Source organism: Pholcus phalangioides, unplaced genomic scaffold (assembly GCF_987345545.1).
Source record: "Pholcus phalangioides strain wild (caught in Gottingen) unplaced genomic scaffold, Ppha-v1.0 ptg000016l_1, whole genome shotgun sequence".
In the NCBI taxonomy this organism is placed as follows: Eukaryota; Metazoa; Arthropoda; class Arachnida; order Araneae; family Pholcidae; genus Pholcus; species Pholcus phalangioides.
The window spans coordinates 5,717,219-5,738,448 of record NW_028301609.1 but is presented as its reverse complement, the minus strand read 5'-3'; the positions used below and the strand labels follow the sequence as shown (position 1 = coordinate 5,738,448).

At 36.4% G+C, this 21,230-nt stretch overlaps 1 protein-coding gene across 2 annotated transcripts; it reads left to right on the top strand.

The window, feature by feature from the left end:
- Window positions 1-183: 183 nt before the first annotated feature.
- Window positions 184-13,690, top strand: LOC149074930 (WD repeat-containing protein 25-like). Of its 2 annotated transcripts, none has more exons than XM_089245877.1 (6): window positions 184-386; window positions 2,784-3,613; window positions 7,411-7,577; window positions 7,718-7,855; window positions 13,040-13,177; window positions 13,420-13,690. In XM_089245877.1, exons 1-6 carry the CDS (start codon window positions 325-327, stop codon window positions 13,642-13,644), a joined length of 1,560 nt encoding a protein of 519 aa, XP_089102003.1. In that variant the 5' UTR covers window positions 184-324; the 3' UTR covers window positions 13,645-13,690. The 2 variants fall into 2 exon arrangements, with proteins under 2 accessions (XP_089102003.1, XP_089102002.1); XM_089245876.1 differs by having other exon boundaries at window positions 189-648.
- Window positions 13,691-21,230: the final 7,540 nt, after the last annotated feature.

Sequence of the window (21,230 nt, the reverse complement as noted above, 5' to 3'; positions counted from 1 at the left end):
TGCACACGTGAGTTGGGAAAAAAATTCATAAAAAATCAAATGAATTTTTTAAAAATTAAAAAAAAAATATCTTGACAATAATCGGTTTTTGTGGCATCTGCTAAAAAGAAATGAAGTTCTGAGCTTGAAGAGCTCGTGTCGCCATCTGTTGTCATTGTTAAGGAACAGTATCCTCAACTTTTTGTTTGTAAACAAACTCACTAAAATGGCAGCTGAGGTGCCGCTTAGGTGTAAAGTGAAAAGAAATTCTTTATTAATACAGTTGTATTTTAAAATGCGTGATAGGTCGTCTCAACGATTGGCCAATTGGCGGGGGAGGGTCTGATGATAGATGAAAAGGGGATAAAATTTTACTCTAATCTCCTTAGGGGCCGCTCAAGTATTACGTAAGCAAATTTTTAGTCATTTTTGACCCCCCCCCCCCGTCAGCAAAATTTCGTTAGCACTGCCCTCTACCTCCTAACAACCTCCTAATCAGAAACGTACTCAGGAGGAGGAGGGGCCCTCGTGTGCCTTCCCCCCCCCCCCAGACGAAAAATATATTTTTTTTAATGTAAAAATATTTCTTAAAAAAATTAAAATTACTTAAAAAAGTACCTTTATATGTAATTATAGTCAATTTCTGTTAATTTCAATGCTATTTGAAAGGTAAGAACTCAAAAAAAAATTCTCTTTAAGAAATTCATTGTGACCCACCCTTATATGTATATATGGTAAACCTTTCACCCGCGGACCAAAGGTGGCCCTGAAGGTTATGTGATGTGGCTTGCCCCCTCAAACCCAATTTCGTAAATATGAACTAAGTGGACATTTACAGATCACTTAAATGACCTGTGGCACATTGCTGAGCATTTAAGTGGCTGGTGGTACATTTTCAGATCACTGAAGTAGGCCCGTGACACATTCAATGATCACTTAAGCATAGGCGGAGATAGACTTGGAAGTATGGGGGGGGGGGCACGATGATGATGATGTCATTTCATATATACTCATATACAATAGATATGTCAACTCTACCTCACGCCTCCCTCCGTATCTCCGCCCATGCACTTAAGTAACCCATGACACAGTTCCAGAACACTTAAATGATCCGTGGCACATTTAGAGATGTCTTGAGTGACACGTGGCAAAATTTTAGAGCACTTAAGTGGCCCCCGGTGCGGTTCTACATCACTCAGGTTACCCCGGAACATTCCCAGATTACTTAAGCGGCCCGGAAACATTTCCAGAGTACTTGAAGGATCCGTGAAACATTTAGATATCACTAAAGTGGCTCTGTAGGTGACTTATCAATAGGGGGAATGTTAGTTCAATTGCCCACTAACTATTGAAATTTTTTTTCCCGTTTTTGGCGCACTGAGTAAGATGCCGTTTAGAATATTTCATATATTCATAAAGGGTGGTTGATTATGTAAGCATCATCTAAACACCCCTTCCCCCTTGTCAGCAAATCGGAAACCCCTCCCATATCGATGCTGACGTAATACTTGAATGACCCTTACATAGGACATGGGGGTGCCAAAATGCCTGCTTGCCCCTGGTGATCAATTATCTAATTGTGGTCCCGTTGGGCCTCATGTTAAGGGAATCTGGTGCTATGACCTCTAAGTGTCACTTTACCTGAGGGCTCCATTCTGTTGTTGACAGCCCTATGGTACCCACATCCTTTAATAGGAGCACTCCCCCCAGGACAGAATCTGTTTCACGAGTTGAAACAGTGTGAAGACACAAAAAATGATAAGAATCGTCCTGGGGCCACCAGGCTGGAGAGCCCTCACAGCCCCCACTCTAGTGGGAGGGGGGGGGGTGACAGGACTCTCTGTGCATGGAAAGTTGGTATGAAGGAAAACAGCTCAAGAAAAAAGTGGCCCCAAACTCGGTTTTTATTATTATCGCTTACCTCCATTGAAATAATAAATGTCTGGTTTACTGAAAATTCATGGCTACCAATTCACCAACAGCAGTTCAAAACGAGTCAGTGAGTGAGGAATGACCGAATTAGTGAGTCAGTAAATGATATAGTAATTAGTTAGTGAGTGACAGAGTGGTTAGTGTTGGTGAGTGAGCGACCTAAAGATAGAGTAAATGATCTAGTGAGCAACCCAGTGGTAGACTGAGTAAGTGACCAGTTGGTTGAGTCTGTAACAAAGTGAGCAACCTTGTGAGTTGATAGAATGAGTGACCCAGTGAGTGAATGCCAAATTGAGCAACTTAGTGAGTGAGTGCCCTTGGAAGTAAGTGAACTATCTAGAGATCAAGTGAGTGACCAACGTACTGAGAAAGTGATGAAATGACAGAGTTAGAGACATTGTGAGTGAGGGACCTATATGAAGTAAATGAATGACCCGGTGAATAAATGATATGATGAGTGACCTAGTGTTTGACTGAGGGAGCCAGAGCAAGCTAACTCGACAGGCTGGTTTTGCAGTCTCCTTTAACTTTGCATCCAGCAAGTTGGGCTAAATAAAGCTGTCGCTCTGAATTTTTTAGCTCTCACCCTGTTGGTGATATGTTTGCGACTCTAGCGGCACGACAAATGTATTGCTCATGTACTCACTTGGTCATTCATTCACTTCACACTCTATCATCCACAAACTGTTGTCTGTGAGTTTTCCCAGTGATGAATTATCCATTCTGTGAATTTTTGGTCATGAGTTTTCATAGCAGTGAATTGCTGCCGAATTATTGAGGTTGAACTGCAGTGTTATTTCTCATTGATCCTATTTATATTTAAGTGTAGGCTTGAATCGCTTCGTGACTCACTCATATATTTCTCTTTCCAGTGAATTTAACTTCTCAAACTGTTATGCTGTGTGTCTTGTTGATCATGCAATGGATCTATTGACGACTTACGCCTCCGATGAGTCAGCTGACGAAGCAGAAAGCAAGCCGGATGAAAATTCCAGTGAAATCTCTACGGATTATTTCAACCTGAACGTCAGCGACTCTGACGAAGATTGCACTGAAAAAATTGGATCTGAACGTATCTTGGATTCCTACTCTCTGGTAAAAATTTCAAAGATTTTAAGTAAACGTGCATATGGACCGGATCTCCCAGAACATCTTGATATAAACAATGAAAGCAAGTTGGAGCTAGCAGATATTATTGGAACGAAAGACGATATTGAGTGTTCATCATCAAAAACCAAAAAATGTAGGTTGATGAATCATGTTAGCAAAGAAACAACTTCTGAAAACAATAGTTTAACTGGTGTTACTTTTTGGCATCAATCCCCATCTGATGAATTGGAAGATGGATCAAAACTTGATGAAAATAATTCTGATCCACCAAAAAATATATTTTGCGAAAGAGACCAAATCGCTGCTTACTTATCAGAAGAGAAATGTTGTAGTATACCTACGCTTTCGAGTTCTTTTGAAATTCATAAATCCACTGTCACTTCCCTGCAATGGTGTAAAGATGAATTCAGTCACCTCTTGCTCACTGCTTCCATTGATTCCATGGTGAAAGTTTGGGATATGCTCTCTACAAAGACCGTCATACAATTCAGAGACACTGCGGCTGTTAAGAGTGCAAAATGGTCACTGTGCGGAACTAAAATCGTGTATGGTGGATATGGGAAAGCATTTCATCTAGTGGATGTTCAAACAAGTAACTATTCTGAATTGTCAGTTTCTAAAACTTTATCCCACCCCTTTTCTACAGTAAAGAGTCTCGATAATCTGAGGTGGACGTGACAGAGGCCACCTCGGATTAATGAAAACTCTGATTATCCGAAAAGTAATAGAAAATTACTTTTTAAGTGAGGGTAGGGGTACCTACTGCTTTGCCTTTAATTCATTACACAACTGCCAAGACCAGTGGCATATTTACACGGGGGGGCTTAGCGGGATATAGGCTATAGCCCAGGGCGGCAAGTTCAGAGGGGTGATAAATTTAGGAAATCATTGGCCAAGAAAATTAGTAGAATGGGAGAAGGGTGGCAAAATTTTTATAATCATCAATAAATCTGTCTCTGCCCACACAGCTAGAGGCTAGGTGAATGACTGAAAAAGTGACTTAGAGAGTTTTCAAGCACGTGACTGAGCAAAAGAGTGACTTAGAGCAGGGCCGGAACTAAAGGGGGCAGTGCAACTGTCCCAGGCGGAAAAATTTAGGGAGCTGAAATTTTAGGTGGGAACAAAGAACACAGTTATAAAATTACTGAATTTTAAGGTTGTGAGGGTGGCAAAATTATGTTTGCTCTGGGTGGCAAAAATCATAGTTACGGGCTGGCTTAGAGCATGAGTAAGCATGTGAATGGCCAAAAGAATGATCTACAGGGCGACGGACCCGGTCAGTGAGTGACTTAGGAGCATATGCAAGCACATGAATGACCAAAAGAGTGACCTGTGAAAGCTTGTGAATGACAAACAAAGTGACCTAGAGAGTGAGTGTAAATATGTAAATGATGAAATGAGTGACACAGCAGGGAACCATGTCTGTGAGCAATTAAAATAGTGTTCTAGATCATGTGCAAGCACGTGAGTGACCAAAACAGTGTGCAAGCATGTGAGTGACCAAAACAGTGTGCAAGCATGTGAATGATTAAAAGAGTGACTTAGAAATACAGGTGTACTTGCAGAAGTGGGGGGGAGGGAAGCCAAGCGGGTTATAGCACAGGTGGTGATTTCGATGAAAGAGTAGTCAAGAATAGGAGAAAAACGGCAAAATTTGTTTAGCCCACAGGCGCAAAAATCATAAATGCACCTCTGACCAAGACCCATGTCCTCTTTATAAGTGAGACTGACAGGGGCTCGATTGCCTGACATCACTCGAGCTCGAACATTTATTATGATTTTTTTCCTTTTTGGGAACTTTAAATTTACTACAGAAAGGCCTGTGAAAAATTCTGACCTAAAAACCCACTAAAGAAACCAATACCTCTTCAGTCCCTGTTAAGCCCCCTCCCCCGTTAAGATCAGATGCATATTTGCAGGGAGGGAGGTCTAGCAGGCTATACCCCAGGTTGGCCAGTTCGGAGGGCAGCAAATTTAAGGAAAAAGTGGTTAAGAAAAGTTTTTTAGAATGTAAGAAAGGTGGCAAAAATTTAGAACTTATTTACAAATGGTAAAACCATAAATCTGCCTCTGCTTTAGAGAGCAAAAGACTAGGTCAATGAGTGACCATGCGAGTGACCCAGGGCATTTGCTAGCATGTAAGTGAACAAAAGAGTGACAGAGAGAGCAAAGAACCAGTATTGGTTGCTCTTGGTTTGCTCTTTGGTTGCTCTTTTGATCCTTCATGTGCTTGCACTCAAGAGAGCAAAGAACCAGTCATTGAGTGACAACCCCCCCCTCACTGTCTCTGCAGTGGTGGTTGGCTGAAATTGGTTTGCTGCGGTTCTAAACTTCAACGGGCAAATGCAGGCCGATCTCTCTGTTAACCTGGGAAAACTCGCTAGGCTTGCTAGTGCACGAGAACTTGTTCCCGGGAAAAAAAACTCTCACACTCGTTCACAGTATATGACAAACTGATCCTTACCATCACTTGAAGTGTACTGATTATCAAGACAAGAGCAGAAACTCGACTTTTCTTAGTTTTGAGTGGGAGACAAAATATTTCAAAGATCAAGAGCGCAGATAGTTTTCCCGGTTTAAAAAGTCCCGCCACAGAAAGCAACAGGCCTACAACAATACTATTATTCAATCATTACACTTCACTCATAGTTAGAAAAGCTGATGGTGGATGGCAGCACTACACATAACAAGCATTACACCAAAACGAACATCAGGCTCACAACATGTGCACACTCCAACATGTACCGATTCCGTTAGAAGTTCTGCAGAGGAATGTGGATGAGGTGCATATGTGGTTTATTAGTAGTAGTGATTGAGTGACCAAAAGAATAACCGAAACAGTATATAAGCATGTGAATGACCAAAAGAGTGACCTAGAGTAGAGCCTGAACTAGAGGGATGCAAAGAGGGTGTAACTGCCCCCAAGCCGAGGCAAACTTTAGTGGGGTGAAGAATTTCAAGAAGGAAACAAAATACCATCATCAAAACATTGAAGTTTACAATAGCGGGGAGCAGAAAAATCATGTTTGCTTCCCCAACAAAAATCTTAATTATGGCCCTGCCTAGAGGGTGTCATTCAGGATGATGTGACAAGAGGAACGAATTGTGCAAATTTGTTTGATCATCTCGCATTTTACGGGACAGACAAATTTTTCTGTATTATTCGGCTCTTAGCGGGGTGGTCATTCTTACCGTCCCCCTCTGGATATGTGCTTGAATGAAGGCAGACATCTTCAGCTGCAAGCAGAGCAGAGTCAGATATCTTCAGCTGCGAATGAAGCAGAGGCAGGCAGACATTCAGCTGTGAATGAGCTAAGACAAATATCTTCAGCTGCGAACTGCAAATAAGAGACAAAGTTAGGCATCTTCAGTTGCAAATGAAGCCGAGGCAGGCATCTTCAGCAGCGAAGGGAGCAAAGGCAGAAATTTTCAGCTGCAAATAGAATAGAGGCAGGCCGATCCAGAGCGATATGTTGCGACTTATTGTGTAGGTGCATCGGGTCATCCCATATTTCTATTTCAGAAAAACTATTCCCTGGTTCTTAAACTATGCTAGGTTCTCAAACTATGCCCCACCAACATTTGTCGGGGGCTCCACAAAACGGTGGCCAGACAAAGGGTTTTCAAAGAGATTGTTTGTTAAACTGCCCTGGGGGAATAGCGGATAAACATTGATTGGGGTACCATGGGGTGCCACGGGTGGGAAATACTTTGAAAATCCCCTGCCACATTTTACGGGACGACACACTTTCCCTATATTATTCCACTCTTGGGAGAGGCAATCACCCCTATTGGCACTCACCCCTCTGGATCTGCACTTGGTGTCAGCATGGGAAGGACCTACAGATCAAGGGACCAGGTCAGTGAGTGACCAAGAGTGTGCAAGCATACGAGTGACCAAAAGAGTGACTTAGAGTGTGTATACAAGCATGTGAGTGATCAAAAGATTCACCTAGAAACAGAAGCATATTTACAGGAGTAGGGGCCAAGTAGGTTAAATTTAGGTCAGAGGGCTGCAAATTGGAGGAATGATTGGTCGAGAAAAATTAGACTAGAGTGGGAGAAGGGTGGCAAAATTTGTACATCCCCCTGGCACCAAAACCATAAATCCATTTCTGCTTAAGATGGAAATTGCTTGTATATTGTAAGAAACCTGAGACAAAATGAAAGAAAACTCATTATTGGTGGAAAACAGAGAGGCTTTGACTATAAGTAATTTTGAACTCAGATAATCCGGAACCTCGAAGTTTTGAGATTCAAATTATTGACATTATACTGCGTATTCATATCTTGTATTAAATTTCACTTTTATTATCATTTGTTACTTTTTTTTGGCAAAATTTTACAGTGCTTGAGTGAAGTTTCTTTCGCACTAATTTTTGATTACAGGACAGAAGTTGTATTCCAGTACATTAGAGCACTATGTATCAAGCTTAACTGTGCATCCGAAGATGGAATCAGTGATTCTAGTTGGAACCAAGAACAACATTCTTGCTTTTGATACTAGAAAGTCTGGTTGTCAACCAATCAAGAGATACTCAGCGAACTGTCAGAACGTGAGAATTGTTTGTTTCATTCATTTTTTTTTGTCAACAATTGCTCCAGATACGTGACCAATATATTTGAGCAATCCCTGAACTGAATTACTACAATACATTATTTTCGTTCAATCAAATACTGAATTTTCCTACTGCAGGTGCTTGATATTGTTTTTTTTGAAAATGCATCTGAATTTGTCTGCAGCACTGATGTTGTTAGCCATGACTGTGCAGACAGAACATTAATGGTTTGGGATTTTGCTACCTCAGCGATATTGTCCAACCAAATATATGCAGTATGTATGGTTTTATGATGCTACTACTTTTTTTGTAAAATACTGAACAAAATGTGCTTGCATAAATCTAATTGTCTGTGATGCCTGTAATTTGAATTTATTTGCCATTCTTATATTTTCTGAGTTTTTTTTTATTCAAAAGCATCGTGCATCTAAACCCTGCTGTGACGAACTTCGAGGGGACAGAAAATTTGGTTTGCTATGAACAGAGGTTCTTTCATCTTATAAGAAAAGTGGAGCATATATATTGCACCAAAAATTAAAATGCAGTGAACTGGTTGTTAAGTTGGTTGTCGTCTCTAGCACATTTGCCATTTTAATAGCCTGTTTTGCAGAACTTGCCAAAAGAATTAGATATCATCCTACCAAATTGTGGCTGAAGCCCATCAGTGCATTAATGTTATAATTTCATGATTAGAGAGATTAATCCCTTCCTTCTTAATCCTTCAATAGCAAGCGACATAGTGAGAACATCAGGCCCCAGTGTTATCCGAAAATATAATTTTGAAGAGTAATTTCACTCCTCTTCAAAATTTTAGGGGGTATTTTTTTTATCAGTGAGAAATAACTGATAAAAATTATCTAAAACTTGACAGAGTATCATTGAAGATTTTTTCATGAGGATTTCACTCCTCAATGAAATTTGAGTGAAATTGAATTTCGATGCATGAAATGCATCTAGATGCGTATTGATGAACACTGGTTGAGCCGTGTCTTTGCATACTGTCGAGCAACGTAGTCACTATGTTACGATGGCCAACTGCATATCTTAATTTTTTAATCCATTATATCCTTTCACAATCTCTACATGTTTAGTATCATTTGAAAGAGGAATAATGTGGCTTTGTACAATCATAACCATTATATTATTTTCATTTGTGATATTTTATTGTGAGTGTTTTAATAATACAAAATTTCTGACATTTTCTTTCACATTCCCTGAACACTTGCTGCTTAACATTTATTCCTGAGAATTGGTTATATGTGTCTTTCTTCCCATTGAGGAAGTGTTGCTGTGCCAGAGCTTTTAGAGCAGTGATTTCCAATGTGGGCGTTAACACCCCCTTGGGGGCAATGAAAATTTCCTGGGGTGGCAGAAGCTATGGGTATAACAAAGAGTCCTATGGGTTAGATTGTGTTGGAGGGCAATGGGACCAAAAAGTTTGGGAAACTATGTTTTAGAGGGTCACGTTAGCTCATGAAATTGTTCAACAGCTTGTTTCTGTTTTCTATATCTCCTCTTAGCCCTTTGCATGTTTCGAAGGAAGCAGGACCAATTGCCATTCCCTCCCAATACTGGCCGGTCTTATCTCAGGCCTTAGTCTGATTTCCATCTCTATCGACACTTCACCATCCTTTCGTACATTTGCACCTATACTATATTTAATGCCTAGTATTTGAAATTAAAATGTGAATTTCTAAAATTTATACTACCTAAAAAAAAAGCAAACGATATGCAAGAACTTCTTAGCATTGAAAAAATTGCAAGAAATTTGATTTTCGGCAGCAGTATGAGAAAAAAACCCTATTTTTACTGAAGAAAATATAAATTTTAGGTAATACAAGTGATGCTATACAGTCGATTCCCATTTTAACGAATACTGTTATAGCAAAAATCTTGTTTTAATGAAAACTTTTCTAATCCCCCATTCTTAACGAAATCTGCTTCAATATTAATTGCCCCAATGCAAGATCTAATTGCTTATTTACTGTCATATCATTCAATACTAATATTGGTAATTACTGTGCTGTAAACAGATTTTCAGAATTTTATAATGAGCTCCCTTGACATCTGGATATTTTTCATTCGTCTGTTACCAACTTTAGAAGATTTTTGCTGTGATTGCGTTGTATATATCTTTGTTTAAAGAGTTTTTGTATTTTGCATAATTTTTGTTACATTTTATTTGCCTTTTCTGTGCTTTATGATGTAGTTGTATTTTCTATACTGTTCTAATTTTTATTTTTACTGCAAGCTGTAATTGATTTTAAACCTGTAGCTTTGTATTTTAAATAAATCCATAAATAAAATAAAGTAGTTCACACACACACACACACAAAAAATCAATATATATCATCTGGAATTCCTTTATAATGAAATTTTGTTATTACAAAGTGGTTTCTCTAGTCTCTTGGGGTTTGTTATAACAGGATTGGATTATATAATTTTATAAACACGACATTATTTTATAAGCATAAAAAATTTCAAATTAATTCAGTGATTAGTTTAAAAGTTGTAATTTCTTTTACTAAAACCAGTGATTCCATTTGAATCTTCTCCGCCCTACAATTCATTTAAATGACCTCCTCTGGGTTAATTATACAAATACAAAAGTCACAACAGGCAAATTGCCTAGCGAGGTGGCTGAAAAAAGATGTCCATAATTCTGACCAATGACAACCATATTCCTATACTCTTTTACCACTTCACCCCCCCCCCCTCGAGCAGAGATTATAGTTAGTTTTTTTGCAGTAAAAAACAAAGAAATATAATTGTAGTGTTTATGTATTTATTTTCATCTAGTTTGCCTGTGAAAAGTACATTTTAATATCACTTTGCAGAAACACAAATTTATACTTATAATGGTATTTACATATTATTTAATACCTAATCTAATACCGCCAGGTTGGCGTTTTTTAGTGTAAAAATAAAAATTCGAAAGCACCACTTGTGCTCACAAGGCAACAGGGTCATTCCATGTCAAATCACCCAGCCATGACAACCATAGTCTCAGATTTCAATGATTTTTTTATTTGTTGCTTTTACAATCCTTATTAACTGTGTGAAATATTATTTGCATATCTCTAAAACTTTTTGCGAAAAAAAATGTTGAAATTTATCAAAAAATAATGCAGATGACTTTTCCGAGGCTCAATTTTTAAGTGGCATTGTTTGAGAAAATAAATCATAACTTTTTCAATTTTCAATATATTCAAGTGAAATTTTCACTAAAGTATTCACAAAAACACAGAATATGAATGAAAATAATTCATACACTGACATTTGAAATTTACATGCAAAACAAATTATGTAAACTTTGTTTTTGTGGAATTTTTCGTTAGAAAAAATACAATTTTTCTAATGTATTTTTAGACCAGAGGCACAGCAGTTACCAACAACTTTTATTTTAAATTTCTCCTAAATATATGAAGTAAAATACTGGAGAAAAAAATAATGGTTTTTTGACTGTTAATATATTTATTCTGGCTCGCAACACAAAATTCAGCGAAATAAGACTGGATCGCTCCGATTTCAAATCATTCAACTAGATCTGAAATGCAACCCATCATCCTGGATTTCAATTATTATTTTTGTTTATTACTTCTACCATCCTTGTTGACCATGCAAAATTTCATGAACATATCTCAAAAACTTTTTGAGAAAAAAAATGTTTTCTAACCTCATGAATGACGTCTCTTAGGCTAACCCCATTCAAACAATATTATTTATGAGAATATATCATAACTGCAGATTTTCAATACATTCAAGTGAAATTTCCACTAAAATGCTCACAAAAAAATGTAAATTATGACTAGGAAAGAAAATTCAAACCTTTACATTAAAAAGCATACATGAAAAATAAAATATAAATGAATCATTATATTAAGTCAAAATGTAAAAATATAATTAATGTAGTCTTATAAGTACAATTGTGTTTTGTTACTCAAATGTATTAACTGTCAAAATAATGTTTACTTTTCTACAGTCGTCTTCTTAATAGGATTGAATTTAAAAAAAAATTGAAAATTCATGCTGTGCATCCAAAAAAAAGTGTTTAAAAAATTGTGTTTTACAAAAAAAAATAAAATTTAAATGACTTTTTCCCTCTAAGGTTTAAATTTTCTTTACTATTCATAATCTGCATTTTTATGTGAGCATTTTAGTGAAAATTTCTTTTGAATGTATTGAAAATCTGCAAAGTTATGATATATTTTCACAAATAATATTGTTTGAATGGGGTTAGCCTAAGAGACGTCATTCATGAGGTTAGAAAACATTTTTTTTCTCAAAAAGTTTTTGAGATATGTTCATGAAATTTTGCATGGTCAACAAGGATGGTAGAAGTAATAAACAAAAATAATAATTGAAATCCAGGATGATGGGTTGCATTTCAGATCTAGTTGAATGATTTGAAATCGGAGCGATCCAGTCTTATTTCGCTGAATTTTGTGTTGCGAGCCAGAATAAATATATTAACAGTCAAAAAACCATTATTTTTTTCTCCAGTATTTTACTTCATATATTTAGGAGAAATTTAAAATAAAAGTTGTTGGTAACTGCTGTGCCTCTGGTCTAAAAATACATTAGAAAAATTGTATTTTTTCTAACGAAAAATTCCACAAAAACAAAGTTTACATAATTTGTTTTGCATGTAAATTTCAAATGTCAGTGTATGAATTATTTTCATTCATATTCTGTGTTTTTGTGAATACTTTAGTGAAAATTTCACTTGAATATATTGAAAATTGAAAAAGTTATGATTTATTTTCTCAAACAATGCCACTTAAAAATTGAGCCTCGGAAAAGTCATCTGCATCATTTTTTGATAAATTTCAACATTTTTTTTCGCAAAACGTTTTAGAGATATGCAAATAATATTTCACACAGTTAATAAGGATTGTAAAAGCAACAAATAAAAAAAAAATCATTGAAATCTGAGACTATCTGTGTCATTTTGCCGGGTGATTTGAAATGGAATGACCCAACAGCTAACTACATGGTTATTATGGTTGTCTAACAAAAAGTGGATTGTCGTAATTCAGATTATTGCTGGTAAAATTACTTTGTTTATATCCCTGGTGCATATAAGACGTTAGCGCACCCTTATAAGGTGTGAAAATACTCCTTCAAATTTTAGGTCATTTTTTTTCTTTTCAAAGTTATTTTTATTTTTTCATGAAAGAAATATCCCCTCTTTTGCAAAATTACCCCTTGAAATTTTGGAAGGAAGTGAAATTGCTCTACAAAATTATTTTTTTCGGATAACACTGGTCCTGCATGTGCCTCTGACCTTAGCCCATTTGCATCCAGAAGTGAAATAATCTGTGAATCTCCAATATCACTTGGATAATCTGCTTGTATAGTACAACCTGTCACTTTTTTGTGTTGATAACGGCAAGGTGCCGAATTTAGATGGCAGATGCAAATAAGCTAATCTATTTTATGTCTCTCCATAATATTAGGAATGTTACACTTGCCCTTGCGTAAGAGTGGAACCTGGTGGTCAGCACTTCGTTGCACAGTCCAATGGTGATTATATAGCCATGTTTAAAACTAAGAGACCCTACAAAAGAAGAAACCGGAGATATGATGGACATAAGGTAATTAAATAGAAAATTCTGAGGTATCATTCAAATAGATTAGGCATCTTCAACCTCACCTAATCGAGCACCCAAGAATGAGAGATGCTTTTGTCAGAATTTATACTTGTGAGGTGTTTTTCGAAATCCGAATTAAACGATCCATTCAAGGATTGGCATTATTATTATAACATTTAATGTAGCATATATTTTTCAAATTATCAATATGGATTGTTTTTTCCTCTCTCTTATGTGTATCACAGGTTTCTGGTCATGGTGTCACTTGTGATTTCAGCCCAGATGGAAAATATATTGCCAGTGGTGATGCAGGAGGGGACCTGTATGTGTATCTGAATGAGAACTGTTCATTAGTAAAAAAGCTGAATGTGAAGATAGACATACCCACGGTTCAGGTCAGATGGCACCCAGTATTACATAAAACAATAGCTACAGCTAGTCTTGATGGCTTCATACAGATATGGAGATGACAAGGTGCATAATAGACCTGTAAAAAAATCATGGAAATTTTTCTCACATTGGTTATTAAAATTTATGAGTTAACTTCTCAAAGTGAAGCCAACATTTGGATGTTACAGGGTTCCCAGTAAAATCTGTGCAGTCATTTTGCTCAACAAAACTTCTGAAGAAAAAAGTATAATTCTGAAATCTCAAAAACCTTCAAAATGTTTTTGTTTCAGTTTTTTCCCCTTTACAGAATTTTTCTCAGACTTTTGCAAAATATTTAAAATTTTTGTTGACTTTCTAGGTCGCTGGGACCCTGTATTATTTAGATAAATTTTTTGAGAGAAAATTTGGGGAAAGTAAGAAGGGAATCTTTTTCAATATTATTATACTGTGGTAATGTGGCAATGAAAGGCAGGACAACAGATGGACCACAAGTATTCTGGATTGGTACCCCCATCATGTTAAACGTCTGTGAAGGCAACTCCAAACAAGATGGATCGACAAGATCTGAAAAGTGGCTGGAGTCAACTGGATGGCAAAAGCATTAGATAGAGGAAAACAGAAAAATTTAAAGGAGACCTTCATCCAGCAGTGGATTGAAAATGGTTGTTAATGATGATGAATGTGTCAATGAAAGCATATGAAGGGTCCAGGGGTAAAGCCACTTTACAACCAAAATTAGATTTTGAGAAAAATGAGTTTGAAAGTTTAAAGCATGATGGGTTTTTTTTCCCAGTAATACCAAAACTTATCACCTTTGTTTTTACAGCTCTAAAATCTATCTGCCCCAAAAATTAATGCACATGAGTGTAGTACTCCTTGAATGCTATAAGATGGCACTGCTATCTAATTTTTGAAAAAATTGCTGTAAAGTGGTTTTACCTGTTGACCCTGTTACCTGTTGTTGCTTCAGAAGTGCATGCAAGGGAGACACATAGATAACCCATGCCCCCAAAGCCAATCAAAAGTTAGAAAAATGTAATATTTTGTTGGAAAAATTACAATATCAAAAGAAAATACCTTTTACATGTGATTTTAACCTATTTCCATCAATTAAAAACCTCTTAAGAGGTTTACTGTATCTCAGCTCTGAGTAGATGGAAGAAATACGTTCGAGCTAACTCCCCTCTTTTTGAAATTCTTCATTGGTAACCCTGTGAACAAAAAATGTTTTTGTTCTAATTTTTCTTTTACCTCAATATTATCTTTGATGAGTAAAAAAAAAAATGCATATACAGGGGTTGGACAAAATAATATGAACACCTGTGAAATGAGACAAAATCTTTATTAATAGGCTGTTGGCCCTCCTTTTGCATTAATTACAGCTTGTATCCGTTGTGGGATGGACAAATACAAGTCATGCACCACAGTCACTGGGATACTTAGCCACTTCTCCTGCAAAAAGGTCACTAATTCAGAACGTGTCTTTGGAGGTGGAAACCTACTGCGCAGTTTGGCCTCCAAAATACCCCACAAAGGTTCAATTATATTATGATCAGGGGACTGAGCGGGCCACACGAGGTGTTGCAGTTCATCATCGTGTTCATCAAGCCAGTCTCTGACAATTCCAGCAGTGTGAATGGGTGAATTACATCTTGGAACACAGGTCGAGAACCAGGGAATTAATATTGCACCATTGAATGAAGATGGTCGGCCAGGAATACTGACATAAACCGATGCTTTAACTTGCCCATCCAGGACAAGTGGGCTGATACCATGGAGAGACATGATGCCCCACAGCATCACTGATCCCTCTCCATGCTTATCAGTAGAAAGGAGGCAGTCAACATCATAAGCTGGTGCTGGCATTCTCCAAACGTAAATACGTCCGTTAGTCTGGAATAATGTGAATGACGATTCATCTGACCAGATGACATTCTACCATTGTTGTTGTGTCCAATTTTTACGTTCGTCGTTTCAAGGCATTGCATGGTGTCACCAATAATTTTGAAATAGTCGCTCTACCTTGTATGTTTGCTGCATGCAGTTCACGGCAGATAGTTTTGTCAATATACCTTCCTGTAGATGTGTGTTCATCTCAGATGTTATCTGGGATGCTGTTATCTTGTGCTTTCTGGCCACAATCCACTTGAAAACCCTTGGGTCCATCAGCCATCTTCGACTTTCGGCCACTGCTATGCTTGGTAGATGATCTCTTTCCCTGTTTGCTATAGGCTGTCATTACTATCAACACAGTACTTCTCCCGACACTAACAAGGGTGACCGTTTTCGTTACTGTGGCCCCAGCAAGACAGGCTCCAACAATTATGCCTCTTTTGAAATCTGTGAAGTCAGCCATAACGAAGTTTTAACGCCCCAATATACATCACATCTGAACGCTATCACCGCTACGACTAGACTGATGTGTGCACATTATCACCCACTAAGTGGAACTCTTCCACATTAGAGGGTATACGACAGGTTCTCTCGAGTGTTGTTTTTTGCACAGGTGTTCACATTATTTTGTCCAACCCCTGTACATTGCAGTATTATATGTATAGGGAAAGAATGGCCAGGAGAGAGAATGAAAAACTTCTGCTCCTCAGAAATATTACTTTTTCGCTCCCTTTATTTCCTATGTATTGACAATAATACTGTGAAAGCACAACTGTTTAGAATCATTAAATTGCTGATATTGTCAGACTACTAAAAGATGGCCCATGACCATCACAAAAAGGGGACTGTTCATTCTTCAATAGGGAGAAACGGGAGGGAAAAGAACCCTTCAGGGTTTCTGCTGAAGGATGTTTTTTTTTCTCTTCCCCCCCCCCTCCCACTAAAGAATGAATCCTCTCTTTTCATGATGATGGTCATAGACCATCTTTCTGTGGTCAGATAATACTAATACTTAACCATGCATGCAACTCGTAAACATTCCTCTGGGGAATTTCTTACAAGTCATTCTTACATTGTCCTTCTGAAATAGCTGATTTTGATTCGGTTTATACTGATAACATAAAATGAACCTGGCCCTCTACTTCAAATCCGATACAGTTATTAATAAATAATTATGTGAACAACCAGAGTGAACCAGGTGAATTTAATAGATTGAGTATTCTATGGTGTTTTTTTTTAATTTTTTGATTTCTAAATTCTAATTACAGAGAACAGAATCAGTTCATGAACTTGCATATCTTTCGATTCTCAAAACACAGATACATGGTAGATGGAATGCTATTGTATATGTTAATATGTTAAGATATTCTGTCCTTTGCATGGGTGGAGATACGGGGGAGGGGGGGGGGAATGCTCCTTCTTAGCATCAAAGGTGGAGTCGTCTGATCTAATGTATATATATGAATTGACATCATCATCGTTCTCCCCCCCCCCCCCAGCAATAATGACTGTGCCTCCCCAGACTTCCAAATCTATCTCCGCCTATGGTCCTTTGTTACATTATATATTTATATATACAATACATTTTATAAATGAGAAACTGACTGTGTGAAGAGATATTGATGTTTAGGAAAGAAAAATTCCTCTCTGATCTCACTGAGACTCCATTGCACATCAGAGAGGACAGAGATGAATATTGATCTCTTTTCACACTGCTAGTTTTCACCATATAAGGTATTAACAAAGGAGAGGATATATTTCTCTACATATACATCACCATCTGATGGCCTTAATGTCATTTATGAGCTACTACTGGAATGTTGCCGCTGTCCATTGCACTGAGCCTTTCAGCATACATATTCAAGGAGGGAATATTCTATCTGCTTCCATAGCTTAGAGGTAGAGCACCCGTTTGACATATGAGAGACTGGGGGATCGAATTCCCATGAGGGCAGAGATGAATTTTCCTTTCTTTAACATCAATATCTCTTCACACAGTCAGTTTTCTGTGTGTAATGCTATCTTACGTTCAATAAAACTATCTGACAAAAAAAAATTGAAGTCTAACAGAAGTCTGTTCCAATGAAATGATCCAGCTTTTCGTTTAAAATTGGCCATTGTTGTGTAGATAAATAAATTTGAATTATTATGTCACAATAGAAGAAAGATCTTAAAAATTTAGGACCATTTATGAAAATAAGCACACAATTTTGATTTCGATTCAATTTATTATTCATTGCATCTCTCTCGAAACAGATTTCCAACTCATTTATGTGAAGCATTTTCCATAAAGCTGAATGATTGGATTTAGAGCATGTACATGTGAGAAATTCCAACATTGAAAAAGTTTACGGGAGGGAAAAATAGTTCTCTTTTCCTCTTAATTTGTGTCATTACTCTATTTTCAATTTTAACATATTTAAAAAAATGCACAAATGTGAGGGAGGGGATGAAACAGCAAATACTTACTGAAATTAGTTCTATAATTTTTATTTTGCATGAGAGCCTGATCATTTACCATCTCAAAATAAATAAATACAGTAGAACCTTCCATATCCAGAACTAAAATAATTTTTTACATTTTCAAACGTGAGGGGCTGAAAAGGTTTACACTAGATCAATGACCTGAGAAATACTGCAAATGATTTTTTGAGCTAATTTTTAAAATTTTGTAAACATAACAAGCACAATTTTACAATGCTTAGCCCTTTATTACAAAACCTTTCTTATTTTCAAAAGGGAACATTTCCTTTTTTTTCGAAATTAATTTTTTTAATGGTTTCTGAATATTTGGGACGAGCTCTATCAAATTATGCAACAGCATTTATTCCAATGGAAATATTTTTTTTAAAAATTACAATATGTCAAGTTTCTACCAAAATGGAACATATTCACCTCGTTCATTCACTTTGGTAGTTTTTGGTAGCACCTCTTGATAAGGGTCACCCATGGGACCTAAAGTTTTGTGGGCTAATGAGGAGTGTTCATTAATGATAGTAAAATCAAGTTATTGAATCCCATCAACATAATTCAAAAGGTGTCTGTTAGTGGAGGTGTTCGGTATTAGGAGTGTCTGTTACTCGAGGTTCCACTGTAGAATGATAGTGTTTCTTATGTTGATGACGAGAGGGCAATAAGGGTCTTCCCTGGCTAGGTAAAACCTTCTGGAATCAACAAGTGACATAGAAGTTTCCAATTTTTCAGACTTGACCAGTTCTAATTTTAATCAGAAGGTAACATTTCCCACACACTAATATTTTTGTTCTTCAAAACAGAACATTTCCAAAATTCAAATGTAGATAACTTTCTCAAGAAACAGAGTATTTAAACATTCGTCTACCATACCATTCCTATATGCTACCTGTTGGGCTATTTTATATTTTTGTAAAGCAAACATATTCCACGGGAATTCATTTTTTTTTTTTTACACTTCTAACTGTAAATTTAGCAAAAGCGGAAATGTTCTTTTTTGAAAATAAACTCATTTTATCATTTTTACAGCACTGCAAGTATATTTTCTCATCCGAAACAGATTCAGCTCCCTTTACTTCAGCTATTGAAAGTCCTACAGTATGCTAAATTTCAAGGAAGTAATGGAACAGTTTTTTAAATTTCAATTCTTTATCCTAAATCCAAGAAAATTGTTGTAAGTAATTTCATTGCACAAGATATCAGATACTTTTAAAAAATAAGTAATCTTTGTTGATTTTCCATCACAGATCATACTAGGGATTTATACTGTATTTCAGTACAGTCAAACTTGGTTAATAATAACATCTTGACTATAACATCAATAATAGGCTGTCTCAACTGATTTCCATGAAAAATGATGTTAATGGACTTTGCTTATAAAGCAATGAAAACAACCTCAGCTATAATGATGCATTTTTTGTCGCCTTTGCTTCCATTTTTATGGCATTTTCCCAAGAAATTCCTAAAATTAAAGCTCATCACATTAACTATAACGTCCAAAACACCCGAAGGCGGCCCAGAGAGAGAGTATGGGTATGTTGAAAGATCTCGCCAGAGGCAGAAAGCTGAAAAACAAGTCTAAGTTGAAGGATGAGGAGAAAAAGAGTAAAAAGAAATATTTTATGTGTATATAGTTTTTGGTTTTCATATTTGAATTTTTAATTGGGTTGATGTATTTTAGAAACATAACATCCATAATGGGCATCTTTTTTCTCAGCCACCTAATTGGGCATTTTGCCTGTTGTAGCCTTGTATTTGTATAAAGAAAAAAGATTAGTTGAGACGTGGATGAGTCTATTTTGAGGGGAAAAAACTGGCTATAAAAGAGTTAAGGCAATATTTATAGCCATATTTTACTTGCTCTTTGACATGGCCGATATATCGAGCATTCCAGTACTTTTCCTTCTTAATTTTTGAAAAAATGTCAATGTTTACAACAAAATTTTTACCAGAATCAGGAATGAAGACAGTTTAGTTATATAGACATTTGATTATATTTTTCATTTTAAAAAAATCTTGAAAATGTCAACTTTGGTTATAACAACATTTTCGTTATAATAAGAAAATTTCATGGAATCTTCGATGATATAACAAAGTTTGACTTTATTTGAAAAATTTTACAGTGGAATTTCGGTTAATGAGCGATTTGGTTAGTGAGCAATTCGCATAATGAGCAAAAAATTTTGGGCTTTTGATAACATGAAAAATTATTTTCCATGTTATCAAAACTGCACTGATGGTTTTTTTGCTTTCATCCACACGTATATATAGTGGAATTGTAGGTAATATTCTCCCCTTACAGTCTCCCCGATCAGTGTACCTCATTCAAAAGATGAACACACATGCGAGTGTGACTGTTTTATGATACAAAACTAGATGTACCATTATAACAATGCATATATGCACACTGGAAATTTTTTAAATTCTACTTGGAGAAAACTGTGAGTTGATTGCATTATTGAACATAACTTTGAGGGGGCTAGCTCACAAACAGAAGCCAACATTTGTTAAAGAAGCCATGTCTTTGAAACAGACCATGGGACTGGAGGTGAATGAGGATGGCATTCAAGAACATGGCCAGGAGATGACTGTCAACGAACTGATGGATCTCCTTTGCATGCAATGACAAGAGTTTATAGACGGTATCTCATCTGAGGAAGAGAGACAAGAAGTCCTTCCCTTAAAATAAGATTAGAGACGTATAGAATGTGGGAATCTGGTTCTTTTCTACAAAATTTTGTACAATCAAATAAAGCTGCAGCAATGAATGTGTCCAACGACAATGCAATTTCCCATTTCCGAGAAATCCTAAAAAGAAGGTAAAAGCAAGTGTCATTGGATTGGTTATTTTATTGATTATAAGTCACACAAAAACAAGTTTGTAAACAACAGGGAGTCTGTAAACCGTCCTAAACAATAGTCGTCCTCTCTCTCAGCTGTATAGAGTAAGTTAATTTGTAAACATCATATTGTATGTTTATTTATGGCATTATTATATTTTATTGTATTACTTCTTATATTATTGCATTGTATTATTGATTGAATGTTGTTTTTAATAGTAATTTTTATGTGAATGAATAATTGTGGAACGAATCACCAAAGTTTCTATTATTTCCTATGAGGAAGTTTGATTCGATATACGAGCGATTCAGATAATGAGCATGTTGGCAGAACGAATTAAGCTGGTAAACTGAAGTTCCACTGCATCACACATTCTGAATACCCTCTTTTGCTCACACACTTTTTTTCGAGTACTGGTCACACATCATTTAATAATTTAGGAACTGATTCAGAAAGCCAT

Bases quoted from the DNA above. Each gene is read 5' to 3' on its own strand.
- LOC149074930 (XM_089245877.1), top strand. From the start codon at position 325: ATGATAGATGAAAAGGGGATAAAATTTTACTCTAATCTCCTTAGGGGC. The intron at 7,578-7,717 runs GTGAGAATTGTT...TTCCTACTGCAG, and splicing joins ACTCAGCGAACTGTCAGAAC to GTGCTTGATATTGTTTTTTT. The intron at 7,856-13,039 runs GTATGTATGGTT...CCATAATATTAG, and splicing joins TGTCCAACCAAATATATGCA to GAATGTTACACTTGCCCTTG.